This window comes from Bos indicus x Bos taurus, chromosome 8, assembly GCF_003369695.1.
Source record: "Bos indicus x Bos taurus breed Angus x Brahman F1 hybrid chromosome 8, Bos_hybrid_MaternalHap_v2.0, whole genome shotgun sequence".
NCBI classification, from domain to species: Eukaryota; Metazoa; Chordata; class Mammalia; order Artiodactyla; family Bovidae; genus Bos; species Bos indicus x Bos taurus.
This window is the reverse complement of record NC_040083.1, coordinates 69320058-69339463: the sequence shown is the minus strand read 5'-3', so window position 1 is coordinate 69339463 and position 19406 is coordinate 69320058. Positions and strand designations below refer to the sequence as shown.

At 40.3% G+C, this 19406-nt stretch overlaps 1 protein-coding gene across 1 annotated transcript in view; it reads right to left on the bottom strand.

Moving 5' to 3' along the window:
- Positions 1-18856, bottom strand: part of PIWIL2 (piwi like RNA-mediated gene silencing 2) — a 79744-nt gene extending 60888 nt beyond the window's left edge. Inside the window, exons 1-9 of the mRNA XM_027549852.1 lie at positions 18665-18856; positions 16836-16923; positions 16552-16690; positions 15872-16072; positions 15138-15248; positions 12954-13071; positions 12375-12499; positions 11444-11524; positions 11054-11167 (exon numbers count right to left, since the gene is read on the bottom strand). Of these exons, the coding sequence (XP_027405653.1) occupies positions 11054-11167; positions 11444-11524; positions 12375-12499; positions 12954-13071; positions 15138-15248; positions 15872-16072; positions 16552-16690; positions 16836-16923; positions 18665-18856 (1169 nt within the window). The remainder of the gene's footprint in view (positions 1-11053; positions 11168-11443; positions 11525-12374; positions 12500-12953; positions 13072-15137; positions 15249-15871; positions 16073-16551; positions 16691-16835; positions 16924-18664) is intronic.
- Positions 18857-19406: the final 550 nt, after the last annotated feature.

The window sequence follows — 19406 nt, the reverse complement described above, 5'->3', positions numbered from 1 at the left end:
TGTTGTCACCCTGCTTATTTAACTTATATGCAGAGTACATCATGAGAAACGCTGGGCTGGAGGAAGCACAAGCTGGAATCAAGATTGCTGGGAGAAATATCAATAACCTCAGATATGCAGATGACACTACCCTTATGGCAGAAAGTGAAGAGGAACTAAAGAGCCTCTTGATGAAAGTGAAAGTGAAAATTTTGGCTTAAAGCTCAACATTCAGAAAACAAAGATCATGGCATCTGGTCCCATCACTTCATGGGAAATAGATGGGGAAACAGTGGAAACAGTGTCAGATTTTATTTTGGGGGGCTCCAAAATCACTGCAGATGGTGACTGCAGCCATGAAATTAAAAGATGCTTACTCCTTGGAAGGAAAAGTTATGACCAACCTAGACATCATATTCAAAAGCAGAGACATTACTTTGCCAACAAAGGTCCATCTAGTCAAGGCTATGGTTTTTCCTGTGGTCATGTATGGATATGAGAGTTGGACTGTGAAGAAGGCTGAGCGCCGAAGAATTGATGCTTTTGAACTGTGGTGTTGGAGAAGACTCTTGAGAGTCCCTTGGACTGTAAGGAGATCCAACCAGTCCATTCTGAAGGAGATCAGCCCTGGGATTTCTGTGGAAGGAATGATGCTAAAGCTGAAACTCCAGTACTTTGGCCACCTCATGCGAAGAGTTGACTCATTGGAAAAGACTCTGATGCTGGGAGGGATTGGGGGCAGGAGGATAAGGGGACAACAGAGGATGAGATGGCTGGATGGCATCACTGACTCGATGGACGTGAGTCTGGGTGAACTCTGGGAGTTGGTGATGGACAGGGAGGCCTGGCATGCTGCGATTCATGGGGTCGCAGAGTCGGACACGACTGAGCGACTGAACTGGACTGAACTGAACTGAATAAGCACAGAAACATATTTTCTATATCATTAATCATCAGTGAAATGCAAATCAAAGCTACACCATTTCCAACCACTTGAATGATGAGAATCATAAAGACAGATAATACATGTTGGTGAGGATATGGACAAATCACAACCCTCACACACTGCTGATGGGAATGTAAAACGGTAGAGTCACTTTTGGAAAACAGTCTAGCAGTTCCTTAAATGGTGAACATAAAGTTAGCATATGATCCAGCAGTTCCACTCACAAGTATTTACAGAAAAGAAATTAAAACATAAGTCCACAGGAAACACTTGTGCCTGAAAGTTCATAGCAGTGTTATCTGCAATAGTTCTCTAGCGAAAACAACTCTAATGTCTGTCTCTAAACGAATGTGTATAAAAAAATAAGATATATATCCATTCAATGGAATATTATTCAGCCACTGAAAAGGAATGAAGTTCTGATACATATCACAACATGGATGAACCTTAAAAACATGCCAAATCAAAAATTATTACACATATATTACATGACCCTATTTATATAAAATATCCAGAATAGATCAATCTATAGATATACAAAGTATATTAGTTGTTGCCGAGGTCTGGGTGAAGATGAAGGAATTGAGAAGTGATAGCTAAGAGGTGCAGGATTTCTTTCTGAAGCCATGAAAATGTTCTACAGTTGATTGTACTGATGGATATACAACTATGTGACTTATATTAAGCCACAGTTAAAATAGGTACTGAATGTTGTGTGAATCATGTCTTAATAAATCTGTTAAAAAGGATCACACGTATTTATTACCTCACAGTTTCAAAGGGTCAGTAATTTGGGTGTGGCTTAGTTGAGTGTCTCTGGTTCAGGGTATTTCACAAGGCTGCAAGCAAGATGTCAACCAGGGCTACAGACATCTCAAAGCTCAAAGAAGGCTCTGATTCTAAGTTCACTTCACTGGGCTGCTCCACAACCTGGCAGCTGGTTTCCCCAGGGTGAGTGACCCAAGACAGCAAGAGAGAGTACCCAAGACAGATGCCACAGTCTTTTTATATCTCACCTCAGAAGTGACATCCATTGACATCAAAAGCAAAGGCAACAAAGGCAAAATTAACAAGTGGGACTACAACAAACCAAAAAGCTTCTGCACAGCAAAGGAAACAATCAACAAAATGAAAAGACAACTTATAGAATGTGAGAGAATATTTGCAGGTCACATACCTGATATGGGGTTAATACCCAAAATATGTAATAAACTCATACAACTCAACAACAGCAAAAAGAAAACAATATAATTAAAGAATGGGCAAAGGATTTGAAGAGCTATTTTTCCAAAGGCATACAAATGGTCAACAGGTACATGAAAAGGTGCTCACACCATTACTCATCAAGAAAATGCAAATCAAAACCACAATGAGATCACTTTACAGCTGTTAGAATGGCTATTATATACAGGAAGTAAGTATTAGTGAGGATGTGGTGAAAAGGGAACCCTTATACACTTGGGAGGCAATGTAAATTAGTGCAGCCACTGAAGAACAGTATGGAGGTTCCTCAAAAAACTAAAAATAGAACCACCATACGATTCAGCAATTCCACTTCTGGGTATTTATCTGAAGGAGATAAAAACACCAACTCAAAAAAGATACATGCACTCCCATGTTTGCTGCAGTATTATTTACAAAAGCCAAGACGTGGAAGCATCCTACGTGTCCACGAACAGACGAATGGAAAAAGAAACCATATTATTTAAACACACACACACATGAACATACAATGCAGTATTATTCAGCTATAAAGAAGGAAATCCTGCTATTTGGGACAACATGGATGGACCCTGAGGGTATTACACTAAGAGAAATAAATCAGACAAAGAAAGACAAATATATGATTTCATGTGTGTATGAAATGGAAGGAAAGGAGGAACGGAGGAAAGAAGGAACCAAATCTTCAATTCATCCATACAGAGAACAGGCTGGTGGTTGCCAGAGGCAGGGGACAGGAAATAGATGAAATGGGTGAAGACAAGCAAAAGATACAAATTTCCAGTTATAAAATAAATACATCCTAGGAATGTAACATACAACATGGTGACTATAGTTAATAATAGTACACTGTGTATTCTAAAGCTGCTTTCAAATCTTAAAAAGTTTTCACCACAAGAAAAAAATTTGTAACTGTCTGGTAATGGATGCTAATGAGACTCAGTGATTTACTGTGGTGACCATTTCACAATATTTACATATATCATTACATAGTACACTTGAAATTAACACGACATTATATGTCAACTAATCACACTAGGACCACAGCCTTGTCTAACTCAATGAAACTAAGCCATGCCCGTGGGGCAACCCTAAATGGGTGGGTCATGGTGGAGAGATCTGACAGAATGTGGTCCGCTGGAGTAGAGAATGGCAAATCACTTCAGTATTCTTGCCTTGAGAACCCCCTGAACAGTATGAAAAGGCAAAATGATAGGATACTGAAAGAGAAACTCCCCAGGTCAGTAGGTGCCCAATATGCTACTGGAGATCAGTGGAGAAATAACTCCAGAAAGAATGAAGGGATGGAGCCAAAGCAGAAAGAATACCCAGCTGTGGATGTGACTGGTGATAGAAGCAAGGTCCGATGCTGTAAAGAGCAATACTGCATAGGAACCTGGAATGTCAGGTCCATGAATCTAGGCAAATTGGAAGTGGTCAAACAAGAGATGGCGAGAGTGAACGTCGACATTCTAGGAATCAGCAAACTGAAATGGACTGGAATGGGTGAATTTAACTCAGATGACCATTATATCTACTACTGCAGGCAGGAATCCCTCAGAAGAAATGGAGTAGCCATCATGGTCAACAAAAGAGTCCGTAATGCGGTACTTGGATGCAATCTCAAAAACGACAGAATGATCTCTGTTCGTTTCCAAGGCAAACCATTCAATATCACAGTAATCCATGTCTATGCCCCAACCAGGAACGCTGAAGAAGCTGAACGGTTCTATGAAGACCTACAAGACCTTTTAGAACTAACACCTAAAAAAGATGTCCTTTTCATTATAGGGGACTGGAATGCAAAAGTAGGAAGTCAAGAAACACCTGGAGTAACAGGCAAATTTGGCCTTGGAGTACGGAATGAAGCAGGGCAAAGACTAATAGAGTTTTGCCAAGAAAATGCACTGGTCATAGCAAACACCCTCTTCCAACAACACAAGAGAAGACTCTACACATGGACATCACCAGATGGTGAACACCGAAATCAGACTGATTATATTCTTTGCAGCCAAAGATGGAGCTCTATACAGTCAGCAAAAACAAGACCAGGAGCTGACTGTGGCTCAGACCATGAACTCCTTATTACCAAATTTAGACTGAAATTGAAGAAAGTAGGGAAAACCACTAGACCATTCAGGTATGACGTAAATCAAATCCCTTATGATTATACAGTGGAAGTGAGAAATAGATTTCAGGGCCTAGATCTGATAGATAGAGTGCCTGATGAACTATGGAATGAGGTTCGTGACATTGTACAGGAGACAGGGATCAAGACCATCCCCATGGAAAAGAAATGCAAAAAAGCAAAATGGCTGTCTGGGGAGGCCTTACAAATAGCTGTGAAAAGAAGAGAAGCGAAAAGCAAAGGAGAAAAGGAAAGATATAAACATCTGAATTCAGAGTTCCAAAGAATAGCAAGAAGAGATAAGAAAGCCTTCTTCAGCGATCAATGCAAAGAAATAGAGGAAAACAACAGAATGGGAAAAACTAGAGATCTCTTCAAGAAAATCAGAGATACCAAAGGAACATTTCATGCAAAGATGGGCTCGATAAAGGACAGGAATGGTATGGATCTAACAGAAGCAGAAGATATTAAGAAGAGATGGCAAGAATACACAGAAGAACTGTACAAAAAAGATCTTCACGATCCAGATAATCACAATGGTGTGATCACTGACCTAGAGCCAGACATCCTGGAATGTGAAGTCAAGTGGGCCTTAGAAAGCATCACTACGAACAAAGCTAGTGGAGGTGATAGAATTCCAGTTGAGCTATTCCAAATCCTGAAAGATGATGCTGTGAAAGTGCTGCACTCAATATGCCAGCAAATTTGGAAAACTCAGCAGTAGCCACAGGACTGGAAAAGGTCAGTTTTCATTCCAATCCCAAAGAAAAGCAATGCCAAAGAATGCTCAAACTACCGCACAATTGAACTCATCTCACACGCTAGTAAAGTAATGCTCAAAATTCTCCAAGCCAGGCTTCAGCAGTATGTGAACCATGAACTTCCTGATGTTCAAGCTGGTTTTAGAAAAGGCAGAGGAACCAGAGATCAAATTGCCAACATCCACTGGATCATGGAAAAAGCAAGAGAGTTCCAGAAAAACATCTATTTCTGCTTTATTGACTATGCCAAAGCCTTTGACTGTGTGGATCACAATAAACTGTGGAAAATTCTGAAAGAGATGGGAATACCAGACCACCTGACCTGCCTCTTGAGAAACCTACATGCAGGTCAGGAAGCAACCGTTAGAACTGGACATGGAACAACAGACTGGTTCCAAATAGGAAAAGGAGTACGTCAAGGCTGTATGTTGTCACCCTGCTTATTTAACTTATATGCAGAGTACATCATGAGAAATGCTGGACTGGAAGAACCACAAGCTGGAATCAAGACTGCCGGGAGAAATATCAATAACCTCAGATATGCAGATGACACTACACTTATGGCAGAAAGTGAAGAGGAACTAAAAAGCCTCTTGATGAAAGTGAAAGTGGAAAAGTTGGCTTAAAGCTCAACATTTAGAAAACGAAGATCATGGCATCCGGTCCCATCAGTTCATGGGAAATAGATGGGGAAACAGTGGAAACAGTGTCAGATTTTATTTTTCTGGGCTCCAAAATCACTGCAGATGGTGACTGCAGCCATGAAATTTTTTAAAAGACGCTTACTCCTTGGAAGGAAAGTTATGACCAGCCTAGATAGCATATTCAAAAGCAGAGACATTACTTTGCCAACAAAGGTTCGTCTAGTCAAGGCTATGGTTTTTCCTGTGGTCATGTACCGATGTGAGAGTTGGACTGTGAAGAAGGCTGAGTGCCGAAGAATTGATGCTTTTGAACTGTGGTGTTGGAGAAGACTCTTGAGAGTCCCTTGGACTGTAAGGAGATCCAACCAGTCCATTCTGAAGGAGATCAGCCCTGGGATTTCTTTGGAAGGAATGATGCTAAAGCTGAAACTCTAGTACTTTGGCCACCTCATGCGAAGAGTTGACTCATTGGAAAAGACTCTGATGCTGGGAGGGATTGGGGGCAAGAGAAGGGGACGACAGAGGATGAGCTGGCTGGATGGCATCACTGACTCGATGGACATAAGTTTGAGTGAACTCCGGGAGTTGGTGATGGACAGGGAGGCCTGGCGTGCTGCAATTCATGGGGTCGCAAAGAGTTAGACACAACTGAGCGACTGATCTGATCTCTGATATGTCAGCTACATCTCAGTTTTTTTAAAGTGATGTTCTATCTGATCCCTTCTGCCATATTCTCTTTTTTCACTGAAGTACAGTTGATTCACAGTGTTGTGTTAGTTTCAGGTATATAGCAAAGTGATTTAATTATATATATATATGTACTCTTTTTCAGATTCTTTTCTATTATAAATTATTATAAGATATTGAATATAGTTCCCTGTGATATACAGAGGATCTTTGTTGTTTATTTTGTAAATAGTATTGTGTATATGTTAATTTTAAACTCCTAATTTATCCGTCTCCCTTTTCCCCTTTGGTTACCATATGCTATGCTATGCTATGCTAAGTCACTTCAGTCGTGTCCGACTCTGTGCAACCCCATAGACGGCAGCCCACCAGGCTCCCCCATCCCTGGGATTCTCCAGGCAAGAACACTGGAGTGGGTTGCCATTTCCTTCTCCAATGCATGAAAGTGAAAAGTGAAAGTGAAGTTCACTCAGTCGTGTCCGACTCTTAGCGACCCCATGGATTGCAGCCTAATAGGCTCCTCCGTCCATGGGATTTTCCAGGCAAGAGTACTGGAGTGGGGTGCCATTGTTGGTCACCATAAGTTTGTTTTTTCTGTCTATGAATCTATTTCCAGTTTGTAAGTAAGTTCATTTGTAAGTTTTTTTTAATATTTCACATACAAGTCATACCATATATTTGTCTTCCTCTAACTTACTTCATTTACTATGATAATCTCAAGGTCCATCTATGTCATTGCAAGGGGCATTATTTCATTCTTTTTTATGGGTGAGTAATAGTCCATTGTATATATATATATACTGTATCATCTTTATCCATTTATCTGTCAATGGATATCTAAGTTGTTTCCATGGGTTGTCTATTGTAAACAGTGCTGCTATGAACATTGGAGTAGATGTGTCATTTCAAATTAAAGAGTTTTCTCTTGATGTATGCCCAGGAATGGAATTGCTGGATCATAAGATAGCTGTATATTTAGTTTTTTAGGGAACCTCCATACTCTCCATTGTGTCTACACCAATTTACATTCCCACCAACAATGTAGAGGAGGGTGCCTTTTGCTCCATACCATGTCCAGCATTTATTATTTGTAGAATTCTTGATGATGATCACTCTGACCAGAGTGAGGTGATATCTCATTGTAGTTCTGACTGCATTTCTCGAATGATTAGTGATTCTGAGCATCTTTTCTTGTATCTGTTGGCCATCTGTATGCCTTCTTTGGAGAAGTGTCTATTTAGGTCTTCTGCCCATTTTTTTGATTGGGCTGTTTGTTGCCACTTTTCATTCACTAGAAATAAGTCAGGGACTTCCCTGGTGGTCCAGTGGTAGAGAATCCACTTTTCAATGCAGGGGACACAGGCTCGATCCCTGGTCAGGGAACTGAGATCCCACATGTCGAGAAGCAACTAAGTCTCCAGGCCACAAGAAGAGAAGCCCACATGCTACAATAAATAGCCCCTGCGCTGCAACCAGAGACACTCCTGCACATCACAACTGGAGAAAGCCCATGCAATGCAATGAAGAGCTCACACACCACAACCAAGATCCAGCATAGCAAAAAAAAAAAGGAAGTCAATAAATCCAGCCCACACTCGAGGTGAGGGCTAAGCACTAGAAATACTGGGAAACCACATCTAGACACATTACAGGTATTCCTTGGAGACACTGCGATTAAGTTCAAGATGGCTACAATAAAGCAAGTCACACAAAATTTTTGGCTGCCTAGTGCATATAAGGTTTCCCTGGTGGCTCAGGTGGTAAAGAAGCCGCTTGCAATGTGGGAGACCTGGGTTCGATCCCTGGGTTGGGAAGATTCCCTGGAGGAGGAAATGGCAACCCACTCCAGAATTCTTGCCTGGAGAATCCCCATGGACAAAGGAGCCTGGAGGCTGTAGTCCATTGGGTTGCAGAGAGTCAGACATGAATGAGCGACTAAGCACAGCACAGCACAATGCATATAAAGGGCTTCCCAGGTGGCTCTGTGGTAAAGAACCCGCCTGCCAATGCAGGATATGAAGGCTCAATCCCTGGTAGAGAAGGTCCCCTGGAGAAGGGAATGGCAACCCATTCCAGTATTCTTGCCTGAGAAATCCCATGGACAGAGGAGCCTGGCAGGCTCCAGTCAAGGGGTAGCAGCGAGTCAGACATGACTGAGTGAGCAGAGCACAGTACATAATAAAGTTGAGTTTACACTACAGTGTAGTCCATTAACTATGCAACAGCATTATGACTAAAAATGTGACACATCTTAATTAAAAAAGACTTTATTGCTAAAAAATGCTAACCATCATCTGAGCCTTCAGCAAGTTGTACTCTTTCTGTAACAGTAACACCAAAGATCATAACAAATATAATCATGGTGCCCATACTTTTTTGATGCAGGACTGCCACAAAACTTTCATTTTGTAGAACACTATAATGCACTGCACAATAAAATGAGGTATACCTCCATAGTGAAACTGCTGAAAACTAAAGATAAAAAAAAAAAAGAATACCTTAAAAAAAAGTAACACTGATAGTTGATTCATCAATAAAAATACTTAAAATACAAAATGTTTTCAGTGTATCGTGTAACAGTACCAAAACAATTGTGATAATCCTAACATCATACCAAGATAAGTTCCAGAAGGTTTAAAACACTGGAAATAAAAATAAAGCAAGTAGTAGACCTGGGTTCCATCCCTGGGTCAGGAAGATCCCCTGGAGAAGGGAATGGCAATCCACTCCAGTATTCTTGCCTGGAGAATTCCATGGACACAAGAGCCTGGTGGGCTACAGCCTAGGCGGTTACAAAGAGTCAGACATGACTTAGCAACTAACACTTTCACTCTTTCAGATCTTTCTAAGCAGAGAAACAAAGACAGAAACCATAAAGAAAAAGAGTGAATTCAAAGACATCTATTTTTATTTAACAAACATTCCTGAACACTTACTATAGGCTAGGAATAAACTCACTCTGGGTGTACCATGTGAGAAAAAGAAACATGGTCCCCACCATGAAGACAGAGTCGAGACAGAATAAACCATTACAAATTCATTCAAGAAAACCCAAGTCCTCGTCTCCCTCGCTCTCACAGCCCACATCCTGTTGGGAAATGAACTGGGCGCCGCTTTCAGGTCCTATCCAGGGGCCGGCCGCTGCTTGCTGCCACCACGCTGCCACGCCCGCCTCCCCACTGATTAGGACAGGAGTGTTCTGGCTAGTTCCCCACTTTGACCCCATCCCACCAAGCCTATTCGCCAAACAGTAAGGAGAGGGATCCTTCCACAACTCAAATCACACCATGCCACTCCTGCCCATATGCCCTATGTTTCGCCCACAGTAAAAGTGAAAATCTTCACAACAGACTTACCAAGCTCTACATCCTCAGTCCCTCCATCTACTCCATCTTCCCATTGCTCTCACCTCACTTGCCCTGTTCTAGCCAACCTGGTTTCTCTGTTGCTTCTTGAAGAGCCAGGCATACTTCTAACTTAGGTCTGTACCTCAGTTGTCCCTCTAACAAGAATGCCCTTAGCCTGTACCTTCACCTGGTTAACTCCCTCACCTGTTCCAAGTGTTGGTTCAACTGAGCTTGACATGCCACTTAAATGCCAGCTCTCCATCCCAATGCACCTCATTCCATGGACTCCTGATCTCTCCTACCCTGTGTTCTACCTATTTTTTCTTCCACAGCTCGCATCATTTCTAGTACACTACACTTATGTACTTATTGTACCCCTTGCAATTTACTTATCATGTTTTTTATTTACTATTTATCTCACCTGACTACAATGCAAACTCCATAAGAAGAGGGATCTTTGTTTTGTTAACTGCAAAGTCCCAAAACTCTGGCACAAACTGGAGTTCTATGAATCCATGTTGATGGAATGAATGAATTTATCCAATAAGCAAAGACTGATGAGCCTGATAAACCTAGCAGTTATACACAGCTGGTGAGAAAATAATGTAAGTTTTCTAGAGGCTAATCAATCAATATGTATTTAAATATATTATAGTAAATAGTTCAAGTCTAAAGTGTTTGGCCTTTCCATTAAGTAATTCCACTTCTAGGTACCCAAATAAAAAAAAAATTATAGATGCACAGATTTATGTATAAGGTAGGATTTCATATAGCCATTATAAATTGTACATATCCGTATTTACTACAGTAAATATTTACTACAGTAATATTTTGTTTTTTTTTTTGTTTTTGAACAAGTGTTTTATTTATTTTTTACTTTATAATATTGTATTGGTTTTGCCATACATCAACATGAATCCGCCACAAGTGTACACGTGTTCCCCATCCTGAACCCCCCTCCCACCTCCCTCCCCATACCATCCCTCTGGGTCATCCCAGTGCACCAGCCCCAAGCTTCCTGTATCCTGCATCGAACTTGGACTGGCGATTCGTAATACTTTTAAACAAAAACTCAGGGTGTGTGTATATTACACCAAGTCTTCTCAACCAGAGACTTAGATACATTCCTCCTCAGTCTAAGCACAGCAGGTCTCTATTCAGATGTCTATCTTGGTAGGACTCAAGGAAAGAGCACATCCATTCAGTATCTTTAATCTGTTCTACAATTTAAAACCCCAAAAGAACAATGGGCTAAATGTGTATTTATTAGCAGCTACTACTGAACTTCTCAGAAAACTGTTAACCTGTTAAAGGCAGATTCCCCCCATCCATCCACTCACATGATGTCCAGCACAGAATCATTCCGAATGACCTTATGGGAGACATCCGCTAGCAGGAAAAGACCTCCGTCTGTCCTCCGGATGCTAGCTGCATAGCCCGGCCAGATCTGCAATCTGAAGACACAGATGGCCTTTACCCTGGGATGCTAAAAGAACCACAGATATTTCCATGCCCCCATTTGAGGCAATACTTTGGGCAGATACTGCCCCTCCCCAATAACAATGAGAAAGCAACAGGAAACAAATGAAGTCAGCATCACTATGAACTTAATAAAACACTTAATTAACTCACAAATTGTACCTGCTATCATAAAAAACTGATACAGTGATTGCAATGAAAATTTTCTCTGTAGAACATTCAAAACTGAGGAAGAAGAAATCACCACCAACCTGTGTTGCTGCAGCACCATAGCACTTGTAGGGTCGTAGAAGTTTCTTCCCACAAGCTTCATATCTAAAAGTTTCATTACCCTGAAATAAAGAGCAAAGAATGAGTTTTCTAGTAGAAGATTTAAAAATAAATAAGTTCAAGTGCTCTTAGCTACATTTTCCTTTGGAAGCCTAAAAGGGCAGAAAGGCTGATGTTCTTTGCACAATATAGTGTTTATGTACAGAACACTCTTACCAAAAGGAAAATAAAAATTACCAAAGCATTTATCTCGCTGTATATGCAAATGATGGCAGCTTTTTCTCCTAACTAGGTAACCAAAAATCAAGTTGACTTCCCAAGCTCAATTTACATTACTTTACCCTATTAACTAAAAATAGCACAAGAGAGTCCATTTCTAAATTTGTGAGTATCAGTCTGGCACAGGAAGTTATGTTTGTTCCTAGCAGTTCAGCTTACTAAGTAGAAATCAGGTTTTGTGTTTTGTAAAAGAAGTGGTTTGGGAATAACAGTTTCATGAAAATTTGAGTTTTCAGAAGAGTAAAAATAAAAAATTATGAGCTGTCTATATCCAAACCTTCAAACGACCGAGAGATATTCTAGCAAAAATTTTTACACACTACCTCTTCATGTAGACCCATCACGGTGTTTAATGTAACATCATTAAATATACACCATCAACATTTGCTTTTAAAGTTCCTGAATGAATCAAAGGAACCCATTTCCTCTAGCCAACCACCTCAGATCTACTTTCATATACCCAAATCTGTCCAATCACCCAAGATAAGTTAGCCTTTAATGTCATGCATTTACTTATTAAATATTTCCAAACTCTCTATATACACACTGCAGTTTTAATACCATCCAAGGCTCCTGAAGAGCTCTGTTACAAAGACTGAGGTTAAAGAAAATAAGACTTCAGCCATCTCTCACCGACGGAACACAACATTGTAGAAGGGAATGCACAAGTCAGAACAGGGCTCCAGGATCTTTGTCAACTGAATCTTAATGGTGATCTCAGCACTGTCAGTTTTCCTTTGACTCTTTAACTCAAGAACCTAACAAATAAACATATGTATGTAAAAAGAAATGCCATTACCAAACCCTAATCTAATCCAACTTGTGTTCTAGAACACTAACATATCTTAATCATGTTTTATTTTTTTCTGTTACTTTGCTGTCCACACTAGACAAATCACAGCAGGACAAGCAGGGTTTACAAGAGGATTTGGTAAGAGACACCCAATGCAGAACTAGCAATAGAGCCTCATGATTTTGAAATCTTATAGTATTCTTTGTCACTGAGGTCAAAGGCTCCCAACCACTCCTCTTAAAGAAAGAAGAAACTAGAAAGAACTCATATATAAAAAGTTTCTCAGTTTGCAATTTCTTGATTGTAGAGAAGTCCGCCCTCCCTCTCACAATAGGTAAGTACAACTCAAATGTTCAGGGACACTATGATTTCCCACCACTCTGGTTTCGTCCCAAAATGCATTTCCTATTTGGTCTCACTTGCTGAAGCCTAACAGGTAGATAGAGAATGGATCCATCAAAAGCAGTGACATTTCCGGTGACAGCTTGATGGTCCTTCAACATGCCAAACCTCATGCTTTTGCACTCCACGTTGGGGCTAGAAAATAATAAAGAGGATTTTACTTCAGTATGACTTTACAGTAGGGCAGTAGGTTTGTTGGAGAAACAGTCACTTGTGACTACTGCTCCATCTAGTGGTCATACTAAACAATTCAAATATATCTATCTGATTAAAAGGATGGGAACACATGCACACTCGTGGTGGATTCAAGTCAATGTATGGCAAAACCAATACAATATTGTAAAGTAAAATAAATAATTAATTTTAAAAATAAATAAATAAAAATTCCCACCAAAAAAAAAAAAAAGAACTCTGACCCAAGGCTCACTTAAAATAAAAACAGTTCTCATTCAAACATAACTGCCTTAGCATGTCGGGGTACATTCTTTGAGAGGTTAGACCAGAGGGCCAAACAACTTCTACAGAAAGGTTTTACAAGCCATATGGTCTCTGCTGTAACTACTCATCTCTGCTAACATAGCACAAAAGCCTTATAGACCATAGGTAAACCAATAAGCAAGGCTACATTCTAGCAACACTTTATTATAGAAATAGGCAGTGGGTCAGATTTGCCTGGCAGGGCTGCCATAATCTGCTAATCCCTGATCCAACATCTGTAGAAATATACACTTTTTAAAAAATATATTTTTAAAAGACAGTATTTTAGTAAAACCATTTTTCGCTCAACAATTTCAACTTTTTATCAATTCATTGGCACAAATCTTAGTTTTGAAAAATTCCAATAGCTATTTTGTATGATGATTTTCCCATTAGATTACAATAATGCACAACCTTATCCTACAACTTCGAAGTTTAAACAAACCCAAGGCTAAAAAGGGTCAAGCGTGTTCAAGTATGTGAAGAAAGATAAAAACTACAAAAAGTTCAGGTGGTAATCCAGTACAGTCATTGCCAAAACTAAGCACTCACATGCTAACATCACATTTCAAAATGTTTCTTCAAAAAAAATCATATATTAATATACACAAGGCGTTATGCCCCAGACAACTTTTCAGTTAGTCTTTTTAGAGCCCTATCATGTCAAGGAATCCACAGGATAACCAGTCACTGTAGTGCATCCTCTAGGTATTCTCTCAAGGGCCTGGCATTCTCATCACATTGTAGCTACAATCTCAAAATGTACAGAATCCACGTTGTCTCCACAGCCTGGTCAACGCACAGATACACGAGGAGTCACGCACCAGTTCTGTTTCAGGAACAGTCGTCAGTCCACTTTCCTCGCATTAACACCCATCTCTGTTCCTTACGTTCCAGAACAGGCCCATTCTCACTACCTTCTCCTCCTGTGAGTTCAATATAACCCAGTTCCTTGGCTCCTTCTCTTGTCATACATGCTCAGCTCTAGTTTCTTACCTCACAGAAACATTTAAAGCAATCTGGCTACCCTCTCTAATTAGCATTTCATTTCTCAATCATCTTACAAACGTTTAAAATAAGTGGCTAGTTCCCTGGCTATTTCTCATGGCCCATGCTCCCCTTTGTTCTTTTAATCTATTTTTTTCCCTCATAACATTAAAGAAAAGGAATACAAATACAAGGTAAGTTAAAAGGTTATGAAGGGGTCTATGCAAGTAAAGGGGCTTCCCAGGTAGTGCCTCTGGTAAAGAATATGCCTGCCAATGCAGGAGACCTGAGAGACAGAGGTTCGATCGTTGGATTGGGAAGATCCCCTGGAGGAGAGAGTGGCAACCATACCAGTATTCTTGCCCGGTAAATCCCATGGACAGAGAAGCCTGGTGGGCTACAGTCCATGGGGTCACAAAGAGTCCAATACGAGTGAGTACCATGCAAGTAAAAGGCCCTGAACCTAAGTTTCATTAACTTCAAAGAAAATCCACTTCTAACCTCATGCATAAAATTGTACCTATTAAGTTAAAATCTGGATTGGTAATACAGCTAAACAGACAACACAGAAAAGTTAATTTCAAACTTATTGCAAAGATTTGAGTATTTGAAGTCTGTAGGGGGAGGTAAATGCATCAGGAATTATACAGAAAAACAATTCAGTTATTCCTATTGAACTATTTCTTTACTGCTCTCTAAGAAGTAAACAATACGGGGTGGGGGGAAGCTTTGAATACCTGAAAGTCACATGATATTGATAAACTGCTTCATTATGACACTGTATTTTGATAAGGTTCAATCCCAAAGATTGAGGTGTTCCTTTTGATCCTTGCTTCACAAAAAGCTCTCTAGAAAATAAAAATAAAAAAATAAAAGCACCCACAGATACCAAAAACAAATAGCCCATGCCACAAAAATACAAAGAAAGCAAAGAAAGAAGGAAAGATAGATTGGGGGAAGTAGTATTTTATAGGTACACAGGCCCTCAAGACATACAAAAGAAGCTTTGAAAGAAAGAAGGTAAATTCTTGCAATTTCTAATTAGAGCAGCAAGGTCACCCTATCTGTCCTAGTAATATCACTGGAATAACTAGGTCAGCTAACTAAGAACATAAGAGTTAGTTCTGTAGAGAAAAATGAACAGCTGCAATGTATTTCCCAGATAATTTTCTTATCTACAACATGACAAGGAATTATCTATGTCTGAATTGGGAAGGAAATGAAAAGTCATGAGCTGATTGATACATATTATCAGCACTAACCCCATTTCACCTCATCAGGAATTGTCCACCTCTTCTGTCATTCTCCCCACTGGCAAAAAACAAAACAACCCTGTGGTGCCTACCACAAGGGAGGACTTTAGACACAACAAAAGAGGGTGTGCAATCCTATGAGAGAACAGAGTGTGCAATCCTATAAGAAGGCCTCCGCTACATCATCCCCAAGCAGGAAGGCAGCACTCCCGACTTACTTCTTGCGCTCTGCAGTCCCAAGTGGAGGGGTATCAAGAGAGTATAGTGGGGCCTGGGGCAGAGCGGGCAGAGGTGAGAGCTGGGCAGGATCCTGATAAGGCGGGCTGAGAGCACCAGGAGCCTTGTATATTCCTCTGCCTAAACCAGCTGCTCTTCCCACTGGTAACAAAGATGCGTCCAAAGTTCCTCTTCTGAGCATCCTGAATCGTTGAAAAGAGACAAATCAGGACTTTCTCAATCATGCTCAATCATCCTCAAATCTCATTCTTTCCCTGGAGGAGTCAGCAAATGGGACCCAAACATTGGGATTCTCTCTGAATCCAATATGCCAACAAGACTCACTCCTCAATTACTATTAATATGGACTCTGAGGGCCAACTTCCATAGCAGAAATTGAGGTGGAAGTCTGACCCACCTGGGATAAAGAATCAGCACCATCAGTATGACTTCTTAAGAGGGCAAACGAGGTGGTGAACTGTGCTGTGGAAAACTGCTTTTACCTTGTCCAAAGACTGACTGGGTCAGTAGGTACTAACTACTTTTGGAAAATGCCCATTCTTACCACGAAACCATGCACTGTTTCCTTGTGAGGCAATATAACCCACTTTAGAGTTTCTCTTTGGACTTGGAGATATTTCATCCAAATTTGATAGCTACCCAAGGAGGCAACTTTACCCACCTATTCCAACCAACGGAGGCCTCTGCCATCTTGCTATCCCCAGCTGCCAACGATGAAGGATCCAGAAAAGTGGGATGGGGTTCTTCTTTGTCCTTGCATGCCATACTGGAAGATAAGCCTAGACCTAAAATGCCTCTACCTAAAGGAAAGGTCAGATCCCAGCTGTAACTGTGAGCTGAACATTTTGTAAAATACAGTAATTTTTTTGAAGATAAACTGTGTTAATTTAAGAACAAAGCAATGATACACAACATCACATTTTCTCAAGTTAGTTTTCCACATACCTAAAGGAGGCACCTCGCGTTTCAGAGGGGTCTGGGATGCTGTTTCAAGCCCCAGTCCTCGGAACATTGAGACTAAACCCACAGACTCCTACAGAAAGTCAAAGAATAATGTTATTCTAAGATACAGTTTAAAAGGCCAGAAATATTGTTGATTTTCTTCAAACCTTGGTAAATAATAAAAATTATACACTTCAAATTCTATAAATATCAAGAATAAAGGATAAAAATACCTCATAAAATTGTTTAAATCCTTATGGTTTTCTTTAAGAACACTTATAACTATGTCATATTAGGCTTTTAAACATAAATATAGTTCATGATTTTATAAATATAGTTCATATTAGGTTTTTAAGCATAAATATAGTTCATACTCAGAGAAGGCAATGGCAACCCACTCCAGTACTCTTGCCTGGAAAATCCCAAGGGCGGAGGAGCCTGGTAGGCTGCAGTCCATGGGGTCACTAAGAGTCAGATACGACTGAGCAACTTCACTTTTACTCTTCACTTTCATGCACTGGAGAAGGAAATGGCAACCCACTCCAGCGTTCTTGCCTAGAGAATCCCAGGGACAGGGGAGCCTGCCGTCTATGGAGTCACACAGAGTTGGACATGACTGAAGCAACTTAGCAGCAGCAGCAGCAGTATAGCTCATACTTTGGCCACCCGATGAGAAGAACTGACTCATTAGAAAAGACCCTGACACTGAGAAAGACTGAAGCCAGGAGGAGAAGGGGATGACAGAGGATGAGATGCTTGGATGGCATCACCGACTCGATGGATAGAGTTTGAGAAAGCTCCAGCAGTTGGTGATGGACAGGGAAGCCTGGCGTGCTGCAGTCCACAGGGTCACAAAGAGCTGGACAGGACTGAGCGACTGAACTGAACTGATAGTTCATGATTTAATATAAGTATTCCAAATGCAACAGAACTACTTTTCTAGCTCATTTCCTGTACACCTAATATAAGTGGGCACAAGCATACCAGCTAATAAATTTTCCCAAAAAACATGTCATTTAAGGGTATCAGAAGTCTTGGGGTTTTTGTTTTTGTTTTTTAAACAATCCTCAACAGAACTTGTTACTGTTTTCCTGTGGCAGTCTTGGAAGTTTACTACTGTTACACCAATCAGAGTTGCCACATATGGACTCAAGCAATCCCATCTGAGTGAAAACACAGGATTACTGTCATCAGTGTTTCTTTTTATAAAACGTTACATCTAACAGGGTCAACACTACTTCACATGGTCACAACTGCATTATTAGGTTCTTCCTATACCTAACTCTCTATTCTTTGAAATTTGTTAATTACAGATAAAAACCATTTTAACAATTACTATATAATCAGGAGATTAAGAATGCACATCCATGTAAGTATATATACAGCAGTAACAATAGCCAAAGATCCTTTTTTTCTTTAAGATTTGGGCAAAGAGCCTTCTGAAAGGAACTATTCTTAACAATTATGACCTTAGAGGCAACAGTGGCTGCTAATACCACCGAGTCCAACCCAGAGTGAAAACCTAAACACTAAAGGCTGTATCTCTAAACCTGTCATGTATGTATGTATGTACATATTTATACTTTTAGAAGTCAGGAAACTAAGCCATTTACCCAAGTCCATCTAACATTCATTATGAGGCACTTTTTCTAGACCTGCAATTCAAGAATTTCAAATATATTCCTAGAAGATCAAACTACTTGTTAAAGGGGGAAATAAAAACAATGCCTGCTTTCATATAGGGCTTCCCAGTTTCCTAAGTACCTTGAAATCCATTATTTGCTCTAAAGATAAGCTGCATGCTGCTACTGTGTATACAGACATGGTCTTACCTTCTGCACTGGCCCACTCTGTGGACTCGGCTCCTTTTGCTTTCCAAACACATGGCCCCTGCCTGCAGGTCCTGCCCTGCTCAGAGCTGGGTCCAAAGGTTTTGGAGCTTGTGGCCAAGAGCCTGGCATCCGCACAGACTGAGATGGGTGCACGGGAGACAGGCCCCTGAAGCGTGGTCGGACAGGATCCATTGTAAGGCTGCAGAGGACATGAGTGTCAATCTGTCCTTGTTTATTACCTGCCATCATTTTATAGTTTAAATGCTTCCCAAAGAATTTCCTTTTCCTCCACAACAGACACACAAGCATTCAAAGAAAAAAAAGCTACTTTGGATCATACCAATGATACTCCTATATGATATTCACAATATATTATATTCAAAAGTTTCTATTTAGCCCAGAATTTTCTAAATACTCTCAATCAACAATCTCTTAAAGGCCAAACCCTCCTTAATTTTACTCATATTTTCTACCCAAAGAGCTTCTTTGAGAACTCAGTCCTACAAGTTAACTACCAGATGGGGAAGGATGTATTTTTTATGTATGGGCATGATTTTGCTTTATAAGTAAGTATATAGTTAACATATCACAAAAATTTTGTGTCAATAAATATTTATGTTTTGCTTTATTTGGGGCCTCTCTACCAGGGACCTAATCTTTTTCCCAGTCTATTTTCATAGTAAACTATTCCATCTCCTCCTTGATTCCTTAGTGTGCTTCTCTGAATCTTTATCCAATTTCT